The sequence below is a fragment of the Branchiostoma lanceolatum genome, chromosome 18 (assembly GCF_035083965.1).
Source record: "Branchiostoma lanceolatum isolate klBraLanc5 chromosome 18, klBraLanc5.hap2, whole genome shotgun sequence".
NCBI classification, from domain to species: Eukaryota; Metazoa; Chordata; class Leptocardii; order Amphioxiformes; family Branchiostomatidae; genus Branchiostoma; species Branchiostoma lanceolatum.
In genome coordinates, this window is record NC_089739.1 from 14,033,339 (window position 1) to 14,055,574 (window position 22,236).

At 40.8% G+C, this 22,236-nt stretch overlaps 1 protein-coding gene and 2 long non-coding RNA genes across 3 annotated transcripts in view; 2 read left to right on the plus strand and 1 right to left on the minus strand.

The window, feature by feature from the left end:
* Positions 1–22,236, minus strand: part of LOC136423884 (sushi, von Willebrand factor type A, EGF and pentraxin domain-containing protein 1-like) — a 52,576-nt gene that overhangs the window by 18,505 nt on the left and 11,835 nt on the right. Inside the window, exons 3-9 of the mRNA XM_066412264.1 lie at positions 22,052–22,225; positions 21,343–21,513; positions 20,254–20,424; positions 19,294–19,464; positions 1,820–1,990; positions 1,361–1,534; positions 931–1,101 (exon numbers count right to left, since the gene is read on the minus strand). Of these exons, the coding sequence (XP_066268361.1) occupies positions 931–1,101; positions 1,361–1,534; positions 1,820–1,990; positions 19,294–19,464; positions 20,254–20,424; positions 21,343–21,513; positions 22,052–22,225 (1,203 nt within the window). The remainder of the gene's footprint in view (positions 1–930; positions 1,102–1,360; positions 1,535–1,819; positions 1,991–19,293; positions 19,465–20,253; positions 20,425–21,342; positions 21,514–22,051; positions 22,226–22,236) is intronic.
* On the plus strand, positions 10,979–13,889 carry LOC136423885 (uncharacterized). The gene is made up of 3 exons (XR_010753805.1): positions 10,979–11,286; positions 11,907–12,014; positions 12,576–13,889. It is a non-coding gene; the product is annotated as an uncharacterized lncRNA (long non-coding RNA).
* Positions 15,357–17,681, plus strand: LOC136423886 (uncharacterized). The gene is made up of 2 exons (XR_010753806.1): positions 15,357–16,059; positions 17,282–17,681. It is a non-coding gene; the product is annotated as an uncharacterized lncRNA (long non-coding RNA).

Here is a 22,236-nt window from a genome sequence, read left to right on the forward strand (position 1 = left end):
ATCTTGGTGACACAGGGATAGAAAATTCGTGTACATAGCTATAGCGAGGAAATGTCAGGTTTCACCATAGTGTCCAAGCTTGCAAACTTGTGGAAATCTTTGTTTCCATGCAGTGTTAAAATAAGAAAAACACCGTGTGTGTCGAAAAATACCACCAGAAAAGTTTTGAACCTTCTCAATTGCACTTAACTTCAGTAGGATACAACAATACTACGTCAATAGCAACACAAGGATGGGAGCCAGGGAGTAGTGAAGTTGTGTCTGTACCTGTCAGAGTACTGCTCCTAATTCAACTGACTATTTCAACCAATCAGGTTGAGCTTGATAAATCCGTGATACAACGCGCTCTCTCATTGGCTGACCGAATTAGTCCACATGGCCAGATGAATAAAGATGTGACCTAAAGGTCAGTGACCCCATATGAGAAAAAAAGCCGATGTTCTCCCCAAAATACCCTCTAAATTCGTGTTTTGAAGTGTTGGATGCCAAAAGTGCGAATGGGATTCATTGAATATTTGTTCAATGTACCCCCATAGTAAATTTCAGGTCATTTGGATGTATTTCCAGAGCACAGGAGGACAAAATGTACGTCTTTGGGCAGAAAAACCTTAATAAAATCACTTTCAAGGTCAATATCGAAACAAAATGTCCCAGGGTATTTACCCACTCTACCTGTATACCAAATGTCAGCTCAGTTGGTCCAGGGACGACCGAGCTGAGTCGATTACAAGACTTGACAGGAGAAAGAAACCTTACGAACACAGTTTGTTGTGCCCAACAGTATGTTGGGCTCAACATAATCATGAATCAGACTTGACAAGTCTGCCAAGAAGTGTAATCAATAAAGATTTCAAAGTCATGTCTACATACATTTTTACATATCTTCCCCAGTACATTAACAGCCAAAGCTTTATAAATGAAGGAACATACGTTCACATGTTGGTGGTGAGCCTGTCCACTGTTGATTCTCCTGACAGGTTCTACTGGAGCTTCCGATCAGGTCGTAACCGGTGTTACAGGAATAGGCCGCAATATCCATGTAGGAATGGCCACCCGACACAGCACCGTGAAGTGGAGGGAAAAGTATTTGGCAGCGTTTTTCTGTGAAATAAACAAAGAAACAAATTAACAATCAATCGATACATCGGTGAAATTTCACATCATAGATTATCATTTAAAAATGTCAGTATTAAGAATGATTTGATTTCCTTCCATCCTCGATCTACTGATTAAACCATTTTAAAATGACTCATACCAATACGGATGAATTTTGACATGTAAACTGAATGTGAATTTTTTAAACTGACACCAGGTCACATCCATATAGACAGCTCACAATAGCCCTATTGTATACACTTACTTTCACACTGTGGTGCAGTGACGTCCCATTCTCCCGTTGCGAGACATACCCTGGTACCAGTGCCGTCGCTGTGCCTGTAGCCGACGGCACAGGTGTACGTTATTGTGTCTCCATAGGTCCTTCCACCATTCACCTCGCAGTTCGGGGTAACTTCAGGGGGTGGACAGACGATTTCTACAAATATGATCAAGATATATCTTTTATCTTTGAGTCTGATGGAAGCCTGGCATGTACAGTGCGTGCGTGCGCGTGTGTGTGTATGTGTGTGTGTGTTGTGCGTGTATGTGTGTGTATGTTGTGTGTGTGTGTGTCTATAGAGTTGTAATTCTGTACAAGTGATATTTCAAAACTACATGACAGTATGTATATATGGTATATAATATATCTTACTTGAGTGCAATATAATACTACTGTGTTCTGTCTGGATGGTGCTAAACATTAAAACAAAGATAAACCCACTTTCGCAGTTTGGTCTCGATCCATTCCATGTTTTGTCATCCTGACAACGGAGGGTACCAACCCCCACAAGTTTATAGCCCAAGTTGCAGGTAAACCTAAGTAGATCCCCGACAACAGTGCCACCGATCATCTGTCCATTAGGTGGGATGGATAGAGCAGGGCACTTCTTCTCTGTAGAAAATTGCATTAAAACAAAGACATCTTTTAATGTACTAACTTAAAAGGCGTAATATAACCAAAGAATAGAATAGAAATAACAAGAGTGGTGTTTAAAAAACACATCGGCGACGTAAGGATTATGCAAAGTAGATCCTCATTTGCATGATTTATATCTTACTATGTTAACCTTCACCAAACATTCAAGTGCCACAAATATAAAGTTTCCGTTAATTAGAAATATAGAACAATAGTATTTTCAACTTAATTATGCAAATTAAGTCTCCACTGTGATAATTTTGCATCTGTACATGTCCCTATCTTTCTCAGTAACATATCACATGTTTGGATGGTCCAATCATTGAACGCAGCGGGTTTGTAAAGTTTCTCAGTAATCATGCAAATTAGATTCTGAAATGCATAATCACAACATAATGAACTAAAGCATCATTTGAACTATCTTCATACCAGACAGCATGGATACGCAGAGTTATTTTCTTTCAAAGTCTGCTATGAGCTATATAGCACTCAAAAATCACGACCATGGCGTGTCAAGAGCACGTGATTTCAAAACTAGACGTTACGCTGTAGTACCGTTACAAATCGCAACAAGAGTCCGGAGGCTTCATATCTCCATGAACTATTCTGTTTAGGCAAATGACTAACACATTTACATAATGCATGTTTGGTCATGAACACCTGTACCTAACTTACACATGTCGCAATATTGACAGTCCTATCAATTACCACTTAGATGGCTAATGGCGTTTTTACATTGATTATGCAAATTAGGAATTTATTTGCATAATCCATAATTTATTGATGTTCCACTTGCCATAAACTACATACGTTACATGTATTTGAGTCTTGAGTGTTTGAGAAAAGACTGCAAATATAGTTTTTCCCATTAGTTATCAAGCTACCTGCACACTAAATATCATAGAAATCCGTCGTTCCTTTGTTCAGTTATTCTCCTTAGAAGATTTTCACAATAACGCCCCTGCAGTTCCAGAGAAAGCTGCTAGGGGGCCAACGCCTACACCATTTCTTCATTACTTCACATCTGCCACTAAAAAATCAGGACCATAGCATGTCCAGGTCAATAGATAGAAAAACGGAAGCTCTACTGCAGTGCCAAGGTCACATACCAGGGAGCCCAATATCTACCTTGCCCTACACCTGCCTACATACCAAATATCAATGTAATCCATCAAAAGGTTCTTGAGTTATGCTGACTACAGTAGTCCGGAAACACACACACACACACACACACACACACACGCACACACGCACACACACACACACACACACACACACACACACACATACACACACACAGACTTGCAAACGCTATCAGAAACATAATCTTTTTGGCAAAGGTAAACACATGCATATTATCTTCCTGATACTGTCCCTGCTTCGTACGCAACCATGTAGCACTGCAAACGTACGGAGGCCTCCTTAAAACAGTGAATGTCAATAAGGAAAAGGAAACTGAAGTGGTACGGCCACGTGTCACTGAGTTATCGGGAGTAGCCATGAGCTATAATGCAAGAAATCGTCCAGTGAGGAAGAACGGAGAGTAGACAACGGAAACGATGGGAGGATGGTATCGGAGAAAATCGAGAAGGGTGAAGAAAACTAGTTGCCAGATCTTGTGTGGTGCCCCAACGTTCAAATATCAGTAGACTAAGAGATAAAAGACGAAGGATATATATATATATATATATGTACGTATATACTCTTGGCCTTAGTCCGACGAGGACGAGGCGGCCAAAGACGCGCCTTGCCCATTTGGAACGACTTGGGACGCGCAGGGACGGCGTCCCAAACGCTTAGTCGCTTACATTTTCACATAGGTCAGGTCTTGAAGTTACGTCCACTCAGAACATTTTAGCATGCATACTCCAAGCTCAAATGAAGTAGCCGGCCCACCCTGATGCCACCAGGAGCGACACAGAAGCCACCACGGGATGCAGTCAACTCGAGCCCGATGGCGTCGATCTCATAGATCTGCCCCCTCGTGGTAAGTTCCTTGAAAAATTACTGTTTCCTTTTACAGAATTAAATCGCTTGCCAAACAGGTAATAAAAAAAGCAAAGGCTCAACTTTGGCATCAGTTTGTGACAAATTCTAATCGGTTGGTAACACACCTTTGTCATAATCTATCGTGCTGTAACGTTATATACTCATACTGAAATCGATGACTTAATAGTCTTCAAGACCTGCATGTTTACATCGGTGACCGCCCAATGTTCCGAAATTACTATGTTCCGAAATCTCTATGTTTCGAAATCCCAACGTTTCGTAAGCCCTATGTTCCAGTTCACTCAAATAACAGAACTTGTCCCAAGTATGCTGTTCACACACACAAATACATACACACATACATACATACATACGTATAAAGGCTACCCAAAGCATAACATTCTCGGCGACGTTTATTTCTCTGTCATTTATCTAATGGTATACTAATATAGCACTGCATTTAATACAGCTGACTCCAGCGGCGGAGGGATATGTACAAGCTTTCGCGTACAAGCACACGTGTGCACTCAAATTTAGTTCCATAGGAGAATAAAATATTTTCTATATTTGCTACCTAAGTTCACTACATGTGCGTTTTTAAGTTTGTTTGTTTGTTTGTTTATTAGGAATCTCCATTAGTTACATTGAACTATTCTTCCTGGAGTCCTCTACACACAATCGAATAAAATACATAACAACAAATTATACAGATAATGTTGATCAGACAACTAACATAAATCAATCATTAACGTTCTTAACCTTATCATATTTTACAATACATTAAATTACTCATAACGTCAATCAATCAATTCATCATTATCCTCATTCAATTAACATAAACAGAAACATTATTATCATATTATATCATACATGTACATAATATTATCATATATTGGATATTGTGGAGGTCAGAGGTCATGAAATATACGGATGTCCTATAGTCAAGTTTACCACCATGAGCTGATAGGTGAGTTTTTATGTCTTTGAGTTTTTGTCCAGGACCAGATTTTTACTTTGAATGCACGTGGATTTGAGGATGTAATGTGAATTGGTAGAGTGTTGTATGTTCTGATTGCTCTGTATAGGAAGGTTCGAGTAATGGCATTAGTTCTGGGTTTGGGTAGCAGGAATGCTCCTTTCTGTGCTAGTCTGGTGTTGTGAGAATGTGCGGTGTTAATTGTTTTTAAACGACTGAAAATGCATTTTGGCTGTTTTTCCTTTACTACTTTATGGAATATGTTGATAGTGCCTGTGAAAAGTCTTTCTTTTACTGAGGGCCAGTTTAACTGATTATGTAGTACATCTAGGTTTGCGTCAAAACATGCACCTGTTGCCAGCCTAGCTGCTCTATTCTGGATAACTTGCAGTTTGTCTAGGTGGGTCTGAGGCGATGAGGACGTGAGAACTAAGCCGTAATCTAGGTGAGATAGGACCAAGGTCTGTATCACAGTTTTCAACAGGTTGGTAGTGAAGTATTCCTTATATTTCCTAATTGAAGCGAGAGCTCCTGCCATCTTCATCTTTGTTTTGTTTACTTGTAGAGCCCATGAGAGCTGCTGATCCACAGTGACACCTAGTAAGTCCGCCTGTTCCACCTGTGTAATGATTTTGCCTTCGATGGAAAGTTGTAGCTTCGGCTTCCTTTTTAGCCTATGTGGTGAACCCAAGATGATTGATTTTGTTTTGCCAATGTTGAGGATTAACTTGTTTGTCCTCACCCAATTCCATATCTTAGATAAGTCTGTCTGCAGCTTATTTTGTAATTCTGTAATGTCAGAAGCTGATGTGGATGGGGTGGAATCATCGGCATACATCACGACCACACTTTGGGTAGTTACCGTTGGCAGATCGTTTGTAAAAATACAGAAGAAAAGGGGACCGAGGCAGCTGCCTTGGGGTACGCCACATTTTGTTTCAATGAATGAGGAGTAGCTTCCATTCACAAACACGGCATGTTTCCTGTTTTCTAGGTAGCTTCTTGTCCAGTTTATGGCAGATTGTGTAAAGCCATAACTTTGTAATTTGGCCAGACAGATCTCATGATTGATAACATCAAAAGCAGCGCTAAAATCTAACAAAACTGCTCCTACTAAGTTACCCTTGTCTATTTCTTCCAGCCAGTAGTCTGACATTTGTGTGAGCGCGCTAGAAGTGGAGTGGAAGCGCTTATACGCATGCTGGTTACCGGAGAAAATATCATTTGATACCATGTAAGTTTGTATTTGCTTTTGACATATTCTCTCCATGACTTTACTTATGGCAGGTAATAAGCTTATTGGGCGACTATTTGGTCCATTGAGTGGAGAGGATTTGTCTTTTATTAATGGAATTACTTTAGCTTTCTTCCATTGGGAGGGGAAAATTCCTTGCACAAGGGAGCGGTTAAAAATGTGGCCAAGTGGTTTGGCAATGTAGTTAGCACACAGCCTCAGCAAGGTATTGTCTATATCATCGTGCCCGGTGGCTCTGCCAGGGTGTAGTGATTTTAACTGTTCTTCCACCTGTTCTACTAATACTTGTTGAAAACTGAAAGAGCAATACTTCTCAGCCATGATATGTTCTTTAATTGGTTCGACTGCCTTGTCTGTGTCAGGATCGTCGCCTCTTGTGAGTCTTGTGACTTTCTCAGTGAAATAATTGTTGAAATACTCCGCAATTTCAGCTGGTTTCATTAAAATTTGTCCATCTGATTCAATAAAGTTTGGTGTCTTTCTGATGTTTCTACCCAGCATTCCATTTACTGTTTGCCACAGTCGCTTGCTGTCATTATTCCTACTATGTAGGTCAATCTGTTGTGTGTAGAAGGCCTTTTTCTTTTTTCTGTTTTCTCGAACCACTATATTCCGCAGTCTTCTATAAGCCTTGTGGTCGGCTGTCTCTTTAGATGCCTGAGCTTTGCGTTTCGCCTGATCTCTCTGGTGCATAAGTTCTCGAAGGTCACCGTCAACCCATTGGGCCGGCGCTGCCCTTACTGAACGTTAACGCACTGGAGCGTGCTTGTCAATGATATCGGTAAAAATGTTCATAAAGCATGTTAGGGCGTCTTCTACATTGTTTTCGCTTTCCACTTCGTGCCATGGCGCGGACTCAATATCATGTAAGAAATGATCTTGGTCAAATTTCTTGTAGGACCGCTTGAGAATCACTGTAGGTTGTCCTTTTGGTACTTTAGTTTTCCTAGTTGTATATATGAGATTATGGTCTGAAAACCCTAGTGGAATTGAAGATGTGTTTGTGATTTTGTCTGGCATATTAGAAAATATTAAATCTATGCATGAAGAGGTTACTGGTCCGTTAGCTGTTTTGGCAATTCTCGTCGCATGTTTTACCATTTGGTTGAGGTTCAAAGCCGTCGCTTCCAATTCTAGTCTACCTCTGAGAGAGCAACTCAAATTTGCCCAGTTTATGTTAAAGTCTCCAAATATTAGTACTTCGTTACCATCATGCGTAGCTGTATCAAATGTTTGTATGATGTTGTGTAGATAGTTCGTGTTTGCACTTGGTGGTCTGTAGAGGCACCCTATAAGTATAGGTTTTATGTATGGGAGGTAAATTTGTGCCCAGATTATTTCGATATCTGGAATTTCTAAATCATGACGTCTCTTAAAGGGAATAGTGTTTTTGATGTATATGGCTACACCTCCTCCATTACTATCTCGGTCTCTTCTTATGATGGTGTACTCGCCAGCGTCGAGCGCACCATCATGTACACTGTTGTCTAGGTGTGTTTCGGATACTGCGAGTACGTGAAAGTTGTTGACAATTAATACTTGTGCAATTTCGTGTACTTTGTTACGTAAACTATTCACGTTGATATGTCCCACGTGTAGTCCTTTTCGAGCCAGGTTAAGATCAATGGGGCCGGGGTTGACATGTATGTCACCAGCCAGCAAGAGGGTAAATGATGCCATCAGGAAGGACAGATCAGTGTCGCTAGTGTTGTTGTCATCAGCACTACGAGAGCTTCCATCCGTCTTTAGATTGATGTTGCTGATTGTGTAGATACCACATAGTCCTAGTGAGGATGGTCGGTGTGGTGCTATCTGCCACGTGCCAGTCTTCACTCCTCCCAGCTGTTGTCTTGATTGCTGTGCGCTTCTAGATTTTGGCAGTACAGCTATTATAATGACTGCCCAAAGCTGTGCGAAAGCTAACAACTTATCTAATGACTTCATGTTTACCGAGGACTCCAGGCAATTTTCTCTATTACAACGAGAATAGTTGGTTCAGGTTCATAGTAATTAATCTGATTATCGATCAGTCAGAAATACACACTGATTGGCTGCACCCTGATTGGGTGTTACATGTAAACAGGTGTTTCTAATCAGATAATTGCCTTAATTAGATAACAGCGCGTACACAGGTGAGCTTGACGTGTGTTTGGTGCCAAGAATTTATCTAACCATATAAGAACATGTGTCAAATTCAGCTTGCATAATAACTAACAAAACAATGTGGTAATATTATGGACTTGCCAACAGTATACCGTTGTTCCAATAATACTTCGCTAGTTTTCTGGCAAGTGTTCTAGGAATGTGTGTAAGATAATTGGGCCGAAGACACCTTCCGCTCTGCTTCACCTCACAGCTTAATTTTACTGCTCTATTTCTCACTCAATTTGGTTTGTTTGTCTATAATAACGTCGCATATAAAGTCCAACTCTCATTACGGAAACCAATTATGACATTTCCCTCTTAAAAGTTCTTGGTTACAGAACTTGTCTATCAAAACATGCACAGTGCTCTGTAGTAAAGAACTTTTCTGTGCCTCTACTATGAACGAATTCCATAACACTTTCTGAAGTTTTACTGTTTCCGCACCAGAATATCTTTTGGCTGTTGCGGCCTGAAATCCTCCGTGTGCTACACTGCACAAAAAGTGGGATTTACCAAATTTACCTGGAAGGAGTAAATTGTTGGTAAATATGGTGTATGACATTTACCCACCTTTACCATACATTTACCAAGTAAATACCGGTAAATCCCTGTTAAACGCCGGTAAATCCCTGTTAAATGAGTGTAAACCCCTGCAAAACTGTATCTCAAGTGCAGTTATTGGAGTGCATATAACATCCCTCCCTACCCTTAGATAACAGATATCACAGGGCGGGGGACTTGGAGTGCATATAACATCCCTCCCCGCCCTTTGATAACAGATATCACAGGGCGGGGGACTTGGAGTGCATATAACATCCCTCCCCGCCCTTCGATAACAGATATCACAGGGCGGGGGACTTGGAGTGCATATAGCATCCCTCCCCGCCCTTCGATAACAGATATCACAGGGCGGGGGACTTGGAGTGCATATAACATCCCTCCCCGCCCTTCGATAACAGATATCACAGGGCGGGGGACTTGGAGTGCATATAACATCCCTCCCCGCCCTTCGATAACAGATATCACAGGGCGGGGGACTTGGAGTGCATATAACATCCCTCCCCGCCCTTTGATAACAGATATCACAAGGCCGGGGACTTGGAGTGCAAATAACATCCCTCCCCGCCCTTCGATAACAGATATCGCAGGGCGGGGGACTTGGAGTGCATATAACATCCCTCCCCGCCCTTCGATAACAGATATCACAGGGCGGGGGACTTGGAGTGCATATAACATCCCTCCCCGCCCTTCGATAACAGATATCACAGGGCGGGGGACTTGGAGTGCATATAACATCCCTCCCCGCCCTTCGATAACAGATATCACAGGGCGGGGGACTTGCAGTGCATATAACATCCCTCCCCGCCCTTCGATAACAGATATCACAGGGCGGGGGACTTGGAGTGCATATAACATCCCTCCCCGCCCTTCGATAACAGATATCACAGGGCGGGGGACTTGCAGTGCATATAACATCCCTCCCCGCCCTTCGATAACAGATATCACAGGGCGGGGGACTTGGAGTGCATATAACATCCCTCCCCGCCCTTCGATAACAGATATCACAGGGCGGGGGACTTGGAGTGCATATAACATCCCTCCCCGCCCTTCGATAACAGATATCACAGGGCGGGGGACTTGGAGTGCATATAACATCCCTCCCCGCCCTTCGATAACAGATATCACAGGGCGGGGGACTTGGAGTGCATATAACATCCCTCCCCGCCCTTCGATAACAGATATCACAGGGCGGGGGACTTGGAGTGCATATAACATCCCTCCCCGCCCTTCGATAACAGAGATATCACAGGGCGGGGGACTTGGAGTGCATATAACACCCCACCACTCTTAGATAACAGAGATAACTCAGGGCGGGGGAATCGCTTTGCATATAAACCCAAATAAGCTAGAATAGTCACATGGTATATTGTGGTACCAATTGTCTGTCAGTCCTTTCCTGCAGTTAGTTACATGTGCCTATGGGCAACAACTTACAATTGACTCATTATAACACACACACACAAGATAAGAAGCTATACAAGTGTACTCACAGTGTATACAGCCCACCCCAACCCCCACCACCTACTGAGATCATGAGTTACAACTATGAATTTGTTTGTTAATACCAAGTTAATACATGTCTGTTCATGGATTTACTATGAGGCAAATGGTTTTCCTCTATCTCATTTAACGTTAAATATTCTCATTAAGTCTTAGACCCTACTTTGATGAACTTTATATCTACAAAGAATAATCAAATATAAAGAAAGTCTCCAAATCCATGTAGTATACACAAATGTTATGATCTAAATGTAACTGTTACTTATAACAAAGTTAATAGTTTCTGATCACAATAACTCATAAATACACAATGTAAGACAAGCAAGAAAAAGGGGGACCAAGATGAAAACAGAAACTTTGAGGAAAACGTGAATCGAACCCAGGAGGAAGGTCCTGATCTTCAGTTTGACTGTCACAGTACAGATAAAGTTTCTTAAAAAGCAGAAAGGTCAATTTCTGACCTGCAGGTCAACATCCTATAGGTCATTAAAATACTGTCCTCTGATTGGTCTGTTCGATTACGCATGCGCACTGTGTGGGCGGCATTATTCAGAAAACCGTTGGTCCGGGCAGGTCCGGGGTCCACAGTAGAGATGAATACAGGGCGTTACGCGCCTCTCGGCGCTATAAATGGATCCACCACAGTCTACATTGGTGGACCATCGATCTGGGAGAGGCTTGTGAGTCGAGGAGGAATATGGCTTAAACTCAAACGTTCGGAAAACTATGGTGACTGACATATCAGCGATGTGAGTTTGGTCGCCCCCCTCCCTCCTTGCACCGGACACGGCTGGCTGTGCATTTTATTTTGGACTGCTCTAAGGCTCGCTGAGTACAAACAATGAGGTGAGAAAATAGACCTTGGTACACTTAAGAGCGTTCTAAATCAAAAATATGTTCAGTTACCTTGTCTTAGTTTTATTTATTGACATGTCATCGCCAGAATGACATGTCATCATCAAGATCAAGATCAAGAAACACATGTCTTCAACTAACATGCCCCCCTCCCCATGAGAAAATTTGTAAATTATTATTTTCAACTTGTTCATAATCAAATAGTACTTGGCATTAAACCTGGCACGAATGTCAGTTGACTTACTTGTTCGTACTTGTCAGTGGTTAACAGGTATTCGTGTCGGGTTTAAGATACGAATTACGAAACAGCAAACACTCGAGATACAGACTGATCATGAGATCTCCCCTAGCCTCAAATTTGCCCCTGATAGGGTCATATAGGGACAATACCTATGGGATGAGATGAAAAAGAAATCACAAGACACAACAGAAGCAATAGTGTGATGTGAAAGTTAGAAATTTCGAATGGTTATGTTTTCACTTCAGTTGAAGCTTTGGTCACCATATTATATTTCAAGTAGGACATTTACGCTACATGTGTACAAAATTTGAGGATGCTCAGGTTTTAAAAAAATCTGTTTCATGGTTTCCTATTCTACTGTATATACTAGTACAGCAGCAGTGGGTTCACCGTTATGAGGAGGATGGTTGGGAACAAAGCAAACAACTGCCAGAAGTTCAGCCGCTGGGTACCTCAAGTGCTGCCACAGGCTCCAAAGGTAAGACTACAGTCCTGCACGCTCATCAACATCATCATATTTGTCACACTTGAGTATATTGGGAGTCATGATTCTCCATAATCCATTGTCCCTTGTTTGTTGCTAGCAGTTGTGATAGGATAAGATGGAGGCACAAATTTCATCCGTGAATATCTTAGTGTTGGAAGAAAGTTAAGCACTGTATAACCTTTATACCATCTTCGGAATGAGGAGGCTCAGCCTGTGGTAATCCCGGTCTCGAACGATACTCATGTGTTGTACTTCAGACTCTCCCAATGTTTATCCAGCCGTGTTTTGAACTCGTTGACTCTCTTAGAATCCACCACAGATTGTGGTAGTGCATTCCAGTCACTAACTACTCTAACACTGAAGGACTGGCTCCTGAGCCTACTCCTGGCTAGGGGAACCTCGAGCTTATGACAAAATCATTTGACTTGCTTCTTAATCATGCATGTATTTTTTGTCATTTATCTATTTATCAGTATTACTTTCAACCATATACATGTACTATAGGACGGATTTCCATGTAAATTGCTGTTCAATGATTTTTTTATTTTGTAGGAACCGGCTCATCACAAGAGGGACTCCAACCTCACCCAGGAAGTACATGTACAACATGCAGACACAGAAGAAGGCAGCGATGGACTCTGATGTAGATGAGAATGGGGAGAGGAAGGTTATACATGAGCAGTTCTACAGCACATAAAACCAACCTGTGTTCAGAGTTTGGCCAGACCTCATATGTTTCCTTGCCTGAAACTCAATGTCTGTTTTTTTACCAAAAATAACTTTCTATATCTGATGGATTAGGCTGCTAGACTTAGGGTGACTATCGCCTTCATAACCTCTGTAGAATATACAGCAACTTGTATGTCAGTCCAATTGCTCTATACAGCAGTGAATATACCCTGTCTGGCTGGGATTATGATGGTGATGATACATTATGTCCTCCACCCTGCCCCAAATGGATTACTTGTATACATGTATCACTCCAATCTTGTTGTGAATACAGAAATGTTAAAATTTGAATGGCTGAATTTCCCAAACCTTTCTTTTATTGAATGATGATGAAGTATTGCTTGTATAAACATGTAACTAGTAGTACATGAGTCATGACACTGATACTGTTGGCAAAGTGCAGAACAGTGCAGACCCCACTGAATGTAAAAAAGGTAAAGCAGTCATCCTTGATTGATTGAGGTGAAGCATGATGCTATCTCAAGTAGTTAAAAAGTGGAAGTGCAATTCGGATTTGCTACACTCACATGTTTTGTCGACCACTACTCTTCTCGATAAGTGTGTTGAGTTCTTTTACGTGCAAAGGTTTGAGGCTTATTTCTGAGGCTCCTTCATACAGGGGGCCGCTGACTTAACATCGCCATCCGAATTGACAAATACTATCCCTTTCAACACGTCCGATCTGGGTTTGACCCATTCAATTCTTTTACTTGTGTCATCGCGAGTTCCTTGCAATGTTACTGTTTTCTTTGCATAGCTTTGCTAACTTTATCATACTGGCACATTTGTATTCCATAGATGACGTCATGTTAACATTGTAAACAACTACAACAGTGATAACATTGTAAAAAATGTGCACAAAACCTATGATACATTGTACATGTATCTATAGTTAAACCATTCTCGTATATAGTTTCCCAAAGGGTATGTTTGTCAGTGCAGAATGATAGAGACTGATATGTTAAGATTGTGTCTGATGATAAACCGAATAATGTATTGAGTGATAAATGTTGTTTGTAAGCATGTATCACTATGGTTTATGTGTGTTGTTGATACAAGCCAGTTAATCAGTGTATTTGTATAAACTGTCAATGTTGCTATGTTTATCCAATAAATATTGCTGAGTTTTGCCCCAAACCATGCGTTTGTGCTTCATACCAATCATAATCCATGGTAAATGTGGGTAAAGGAGGGTAAATATCTCTTTTCGTAAAGCATGTATACATCCTCTGTAAATATGGGTAAATTTAGCTGTGAGAATACTTGGTAAGGTAAATCTCGGTAAATGCGCTTGATAAATGTGAGAAATGCTACGTACGGTAAATCTGGGTAAATGCACCGAATATATCTGAGAAATACTCCCTACGGTAAATCTCGGTAAATGCCCTGAATATATGAGAAATACTCGCTACGGTAAATTTCGGTAAATGCATAATTTACACGACCTCGGTAAATGTGGGTAAATAAGGCAAACATTACCAGCTATACCTTGCGGGTAAATGCGGGGTATATTCGCACATTTACCGATGGATAAATGCTGATAAATCTCTGGTAAATGTAACCTTTACACGGCTTTACATTACATTTACCATTGTTGGAAATTCCACTTTTCGTGCAGTGCTACCTGTTTGTAAGACCACATACCAACAGAACGCAATAAAAGAAGCAGAAACGTTCACGGAAGAAATAACGCGGGATGAATTTGGCGAAATTTTCGGAGAGAAGAGCTTATGATCAGGGTCAACTGCTGACACGTCGCACAGTTAGTGTTTCAAAGTTGTTTTACCGATCAGAAATTCTGAATAGTGAACCTGATAAATTATAAATCGTGATTAATAATAATAATAATTATAATAAGTTTATTGCAAATTCATGCCTGGAGACTAATTGCAAGAATACGTTGAAATGAGATGAAGGTAATAATGAGAACACAGTAATGAAATAAACACAAAGTAAAAGTCGTCAACTAGAGCTACTTCTAATCTAAACGGTTGCTATTGGGTTTGATTTATTTTTTGTGTGCAGTGGAATATGAAATTTCCTACGTTTTGGGAGATATATGCATTGGCCGGTGTTAACAGAAAGGCAGTTTTTTGTAGGTCTGTGCGATATTGAAAGCTGAGAACAATTTTGCTGACTAGGTTGAATAGTTTGTCTCTTTCGGTGCTGTAATGTGGGCAATGGCAAATAAAGTGCATTTCATCTTCCACCGCTTTTCTTGTGCATTGTTCACATATTCTCTCGTTAACAGGTAACCGTCTGTATCTACCTCTTTCTACTTCTAATGTATGTGCGCTTACTCTGAGTTTATATATAGATGATTTTATGTCTAAGTCTTTGCTTTGTAGATAATTCTCCATGGCGTACACAGATTTGAGATGTCTATATAATCTTAGCTTACCAACATCAACAGAGAGATTGTGGAGAAAAGTTAATAATTTCAACGTGCTTTATCCGTAGCTTCTTGCATGTCATGAGTTATGTTTGCCAGAATATGAACTAGTATGTGGACGAACACAGACACACACTTACTACACGGTATCAGAAACACAACAAAAACCGGTTGAGGTATGCAAAAAGAAAGCATTCCTATATAGCCTGGATGCCAGAATTCTTTCAGGACCTGAATAGGCCAGCTACTGAGCTAGCTCCAGGACATGACAACATGTCAGCGAATTGCAATGATTTTTTATTACAAATCCCCTCAGTTAGACCTTTAGTTTGAAAGCGGAACATGAGTTTCTCTCTCGGTCTTTGTGTGTATTACCATCTGGCATCCAGGTGGGATACTAGTATCAGGGCGGGACTTTCTAGACCGCCCACAGCAGGGCGCAACCAATCGGCCACAGCGGGGCGTAACTCACAGCAGGGCGCAACCAATCGCCGGCAGCGGGGCGTAACTCACAGCAGGGCGCAACCAACTGCCGACAGCGAGGCGTAACTCACAGCAGGGCGTAACCAACCGCTGACCAGCAGCACGCAACAGGGCAGAGCCGACGGCGGTTGACCAATTAATCAAGCTTTTAGGATGCCATGTGGCCATTGTGAAGTTTGATCCATTGTTCAAAATCCATCGTCACTCTGGGTTTGATTCCGAAAACCAGGCCACCAAGAACAAAAAGGGGAAGGTCTAGCGGCTCGGCACTTCTCAAGATAGCAAAGATGAGAAGAAAAGGCGGGCACCTGCGGCATCCGTGGACTTAATATCGACCAGCAGCCGTATGAAGCCGAGGAAAAGGCCAGTAAACGGCCCACACCTTTTCCACAAAGAGCTGGACAGACCGACAGCGAAGACAGCGGTCTAAAGGTCAGTACAATTTTAGGTCTCAACCTTTTGCACGGAGCAAGGACATTATATAGGTTGTCCTTGCACGGAGCATATGTTTCTGTACACATAGACTGCCGTTTCTGTGTTTGATCATCCCGCCGTTATTTCGTCTAGTAATAACAGTCTACATTAATTCTATTTTCGAACACAGTGGTTACAAACGACATGCCTTCTAAATGCCTGGCACACTGCGTAGTGGAAAACTGATTTGGTAGCACCCTTTGTCCACCATATACCTGATTATAATTCGTTTGAATTTTACCGTGTTAGACTTTACCTGCAAAGAAATGGTTTCTTCGCCTGTCGTTTAATTTTGCAAACTTCTAATACGATTTAAAAGAGAGGTGATGACTGTCTTGATTTTTTCGACATTGAGATATTTTTTGCAAACATAGATATGATTCATAGATATCCTGTTTATATCTCAGCCGACACAAATATCCCAATATGGCAACAGTTCAGTAACCCATGGATAGTGGATGTGCATTGATTTTTCGAAGTTGCAGAAATTTTGTTTATTTATTTGTGTAAGTGAATAAGATCACGTATAACGAGAAACTTCTAGCAGACAAATTAATTTTAACATGTCCAATATAAAGGACGTGTCTAACCTTTGTATTGGAGATGCTTTCAAGTGTAGAGTTCAACAACGCAACGTAGAAATTTTATCTAGATAAAACTGAAAGACATCCATACATGTTTACATGTTGAATATGGTTGTCATGGAAGAAACTTTCTAGGAACTGGTTGGTTACACGGTGTTCTACAGTGTTTTCTGTTTGGTATGTATAGGCAATAAAGACAAAAGAAGAGTATTACAATATTAATCTTTGTTCGCTGTGTTTTTTTTTCTACAGCAGCTCCTGAATGTAAGATTCTGCAACATAAGTGCTGTAACGACCATCTAAATGGCGACTTAGTTCACGTAAAACACATGCAATCGAACAACGACGATGAAAATTTATTTGGGTAATTTTGGAATAGTCCATTATTGTGATTTCATAAGCATATAAGTGCCGATAGAGTTTTAAAGATTTCATAATTTGACGGTTTCACACAATGGAATATTTGTAGGGTTACTAAGGATGGCTGCCATAGCTTCTTTTAAACAGTTTGTTAACTGATCTTGGTAGCTAGAAATCAGATCAAACCGCTGTGGTCGCCAGCTCCACCGACTGTTTCCGTCTTTATACTGGCACAGGCCGACCTAGCTTACGGGACGAGAGCGATGACGACGAGATGTTCCTGCCACATTCTACACAGAGATACCTATGTAGGGGAGGTCGGCAGATCGAGACCTTCTACTGGATGTCGGTGAGACGAGCTGCATCCCTAGGGGAATCCATAACAGACGTCCGTGCGTGCGTCCGTAACGTCGGGACCGATCGCGAGGGGAGCCACACAACAAGCGTCGTCGACAAAAAGAAGGGGACGATAAAGAACCAGATCTGTAGCAGAGCCACGATGTGAAGCCAATAGATTGCGTTGCTATAACCGTTGCTACAGCGAGACAAAACCTGACGCCAGTTAGAAATAAATATTACGGACTGACTTGAACATGTTTATACCACGGATATACTAATATATTGTCTATTTCATTATGTATATTGTGTGTATATAGTAGTAATCTATTGTATATGCATATCAAAATCGTACACAAGGTTATTAAACTGGCCGATGACGGTTCTAAACAAACCTGGGGTGGATGTAGCCTGACTACTTCGCGCTCCTAGCGGCCGGCCCGACGATACCGCTCCCAAGAGGGGGTCATTAACCTCCGCCAGGGAGAGCTTCTTTAAACACAGGCTAGGGGTGGATGTACAAAAATTAAATTGAAAACCTCAAACGAATATTGTAATAATCAGTGTGTAGGAAAGCTGTGATACGATTGTACGCTCTCACCAACTTGCAAGAAGATACGAGTACTAGTGCAACACCTGATCAACTCGGAACACTTAATCTTGTAATTACTGACACAGTTTTCTTGTTATCGTTGTGCCATGATTCCCAAAAATGTGTTTTCCTTTGTGACATTCTTTACTGAAGTGGACTACAAAGGCATTCACAGAAATATGCAGTAACCAATGTTCTGTGGAGTTAGCAGGTAATTTTTAGCCTCTACCAGGCTCCGCGCGATCGCTGGGAAAATAGTAGAAATCGGCCAAATAGAGTAAATAGTATGCCAGGTTTTGAGGTTTAGTCCGCTATACAGTGAAGCTCAATAGGCGATCTACGGAGATCTGTCTGTTGAGGTTTGTCTGTTAAAACGGAATATAAAAACATGTTAACATGCTAACGGCAATGTTAACATGTTCAGTCAGGAAGCAGCAGGGAACCTCAGTTAAGACTGATGTCAGCATAGCCAGTATCACGTAGTCAGTCAGTCCGTCTTTAAAGTCTCCCGTGCCCAGTGTACGGAAAGCCTTGTCTCTGTGTCCTTTCTTTATCCTTACTATGTTAGTCTATCGAAGCTTCAAAGATGCAGCTAAAATAACTCGAATTATGCGTTGGTAACATGTCAAGCATTTAATTTTTTTATTGAATGAAGCAAAGCTTCTAAGAAAAATCAATCAAAAGCAGTGACATATTGTTGTTGCTGCTTTTTGCAAAAATCTGGACATCTTCTTTAAAGCTGTGACTTATTTACCTTTCAAAATTAAACTTTCTCATGACAATAAAAGAAGAGCCAGTCTAAGCATGTCATTCATGATAACAAAAACCAAAAAACTTTAAGACGTTGAGGAACAGCTGTGATGGATGGGTATATATGGCAACATCCACAAAGTTTATTTCAAACATCGATAAACAGCTCTAAAAGTGTATACTATAACTAGCGCCTTTTCTATGGCGTATGCAGTGGCATTCGTCCTTGCTATAGAAAAGGCCATACCTGCAAGGCGTTGCCAAAAACTAATTCCCTAGGAAATGCGTTCGCAGAAATCCTAGAATATTTGGCAAACCGAAAGCAGTACTATACAATAGGCTCCGCCCCTGAGGCGTCGCCAAAAATGGGATTATATATTGTAAGCTAAGATCAAATTAATCTACTAGGTCTATTAAATTATGTCAAACTATTCTTAGTTTTGACACATTCTCATGCAATGATCATCGTAAGTTTTGCGCTTTTGTATCTCTCGAATATTACATCCATAGCTTTGGATCTACAACAACCTGTTTTAGATTTCCAAAACAGTTCAAAGCATCCATACTAACCTAGGCATGTAGGCTGTGCTCCGGTCCATTGCTGAGTAGTTTGACATGTTCTGCTGCTACTCCCCACTAGCTCATACTTCGCAATGCAGGTGAAGGTGACAGTTTCACCCAAGAAGAAGGTGCCACTGATAGAACCGTAAGGGGGCGCCTGAAGGGTAGCGCATCGCTTTCCTATGAATTATAATCAGTATGTATTAACAGTTGCGTTTCCTTAAACACATTAATTGACGCTTGCATTTTGTTTACATTGTTCGTATTGCAAGGTTAATGCAAAAGTTTAATATTTCTATTGGGAAAATAAAACACACCTTTCCCTCGGGAGATTAAAGCTAGATGATTATAATTTCGTATGTACAGTTGGAGCCAATATTGTCGACTCAAAGGATTTCTGGTAAAGACATGCTAACACGTGACGAGTTTGAACCGTCCTTTATAATAAACTAGTCGTATATTTGCCTTCTCTTGTTCTAATTGCCTTTTACAATATAAAGCCTATCAATATAATTTTTTTACGTCATTCGTAGCACAAACTTATCTTCTGCGTCGGAAGTATTGCTTTATACTGATTTTTTTTAACATCACAATTCTTTCTGATCTTTTTGATGTATTTTTCAATTCATCAAAACAATCGTTTGGGATCGCCTAGTACCTGTGGACCATTGACCAAGGTAAAAGAAGGTTAAAAAAAGAAGAAAAATACGCAGTAATGTTGGGCTCTGGCAATTGCAAAAGGTAACATGTAAATGTTACGGAGACCACTTTCTTTGCATATTTTAAAGTTTATCTATACAAGGCTTCATGGCATCATAAACACATCGGATCGGGCCGTTAAAGCTTATCATACATTCTATATCTCCTTAGTGCCTGTAATCATTATTGTCAATGACCTCCACCCGACTCTCCTTAAATTCTAAACAGTCATGTTGTATTTAAAAGACGAATTCGCTTAGGTGTACTCACTGTTGCAGACTGGTTGAGTGCCTGTCCAGATCCCAGAAGCCAAGCACTCCCTGGTGCCACTTCCCACGAGCTCGTATCCAGCTTCACAAATGAAGGTCTTAACGTCCTGAACGGCATAGCCGCCACTAACACTACCGTGGGTGGGTGCGGGGAGGTTGGAGCAGTATATTTCTATTAAAGGAAAATATTTATATATATCATATAAGAAACAGGATACATTGAATTTTATTTCTCTTTTGCGGTCGCCCATGCTTTGATATTGCAGTGTTAAATGCTTACATACTTTTTGTCGTTTCTCATAAATGTCCTCGTTTATTACACAACGACTACGGAAAGGCTGTCTAAGATTCTTGTCGAAGGTTGATTCTGTCCAAGCTTGCTTGAACATCCAACGACATCAAAATTGTACAAGGACCTAAGATGAATGTTACCGCACCGTAAGACACAATACCCCGGACACCTTTGTCCTATGAAATCCAGATCATCAAACCATGAAAGGCATTACATTATTTCATCTTTCTCATATTGATTATGCATACAAGACGGAAAACAGTGCTCACCTACAATTCTCGGTCATTTACATCGCAAAAAAAGTTGCAGCTTATAGAATTCCTCCAGTTTAGGTTTTAATTTACAAACATATTGAAGGCTATAGCTATCAAAGAATATGTCTCTCTTTTCTTTTACAATAAAACCTAAAAAGGAAAGCGAATGATATAACCTTTTCAAATGCCGGTACATAAGCTAATTTTTCCAAAGGCAGGAAGAGACGCTATTTGCCTTTCCAAAGGATGTTTTCAGCAAACCTCAAAAGCACCCTCTAATTACAGAATCTCTATAAAGCCAGACATTGACCTATATATATCTTTTTCAGATTGTGTGTTCGGTCTATCAAGGCATTTTAAGGTAACACCAATCCTTACCTACTACATCCATTAATATCTGGTATCATGAACTAATGGTAGCTGTAAGGAATTATTCGCCCCTGTATAATTTTTTTAAACCTTTAAAAGCTAGTATTATTCATTACAGCATTATGTCGTTACAAAGATTGTATCTCAGACAAATCATTGTTTCATTTGAACTTACTGCTGCAAGACGGTGTAGAGCCGCTCCAAGTCCCTGATGATCGGCACGTTAACGAACGACTTCCTGTCATCCGATAGCCAGTGTCACAGGTGAAGGTCAGGACATCGCCGTATGACGTGCGGCCTATCATCGAAGCGTGCGAAGGTGGGCTGAGGTTAGGACAACTTATCCCTATCGAAGGATATTAAGCAAAGGGATTAGGATGGAATGTATTTCCTGATAAAAAAACAGAATGGCAAAGAAATACACACATACTTCCATGAATCTTCACTCCATTTTCCATAATGGCGTTAGAAATTTTTTTGATCTTACAAGGTTACATCGTTTTTTGTCATCATGGCTCATGAGCTCAAAGTGACCAAAAAATGCATTTGTTATAATGTATAAAAATCTTTCTTTGATCCGTTAGATTGGCTTTCCAATATCAATTATATTATCTGTTACTGTCATCATTATTACATAGTAAAAATTCATTGAATTAATCTCAATCTTGGATTCCTACATGTAAAAAACCAAGCTGGCAAAGCTCATGTGCTTGCTTGGTTTTTGGCATATAGGTATCTTAGATTGAGATTTAGATAATAACATCCGTTCAGGTTCTTGGGTCATGTTGAAAAAAGGACAGAATGATCCACTACATTTATTTGCCGAACAGGTATAGATAAATCGCAGTGTACAGATATAAGTATAGACAGTAATCAAATCTTACTTTCACAATACGCTGATGACCCAGACCATGATCCGCTGCCTGAGCACGTGCGGCTGCTGCTGCCCCTAAGTCGGTACCCAGTGTTGCATGAGATAGTCACCCTTGCTCCGTAATAGTTGGAAGAGGATGACACTCTGCCATACCGGGGCGAGTCCAATGATGAGCACCGTATTGCTGAAACGAAA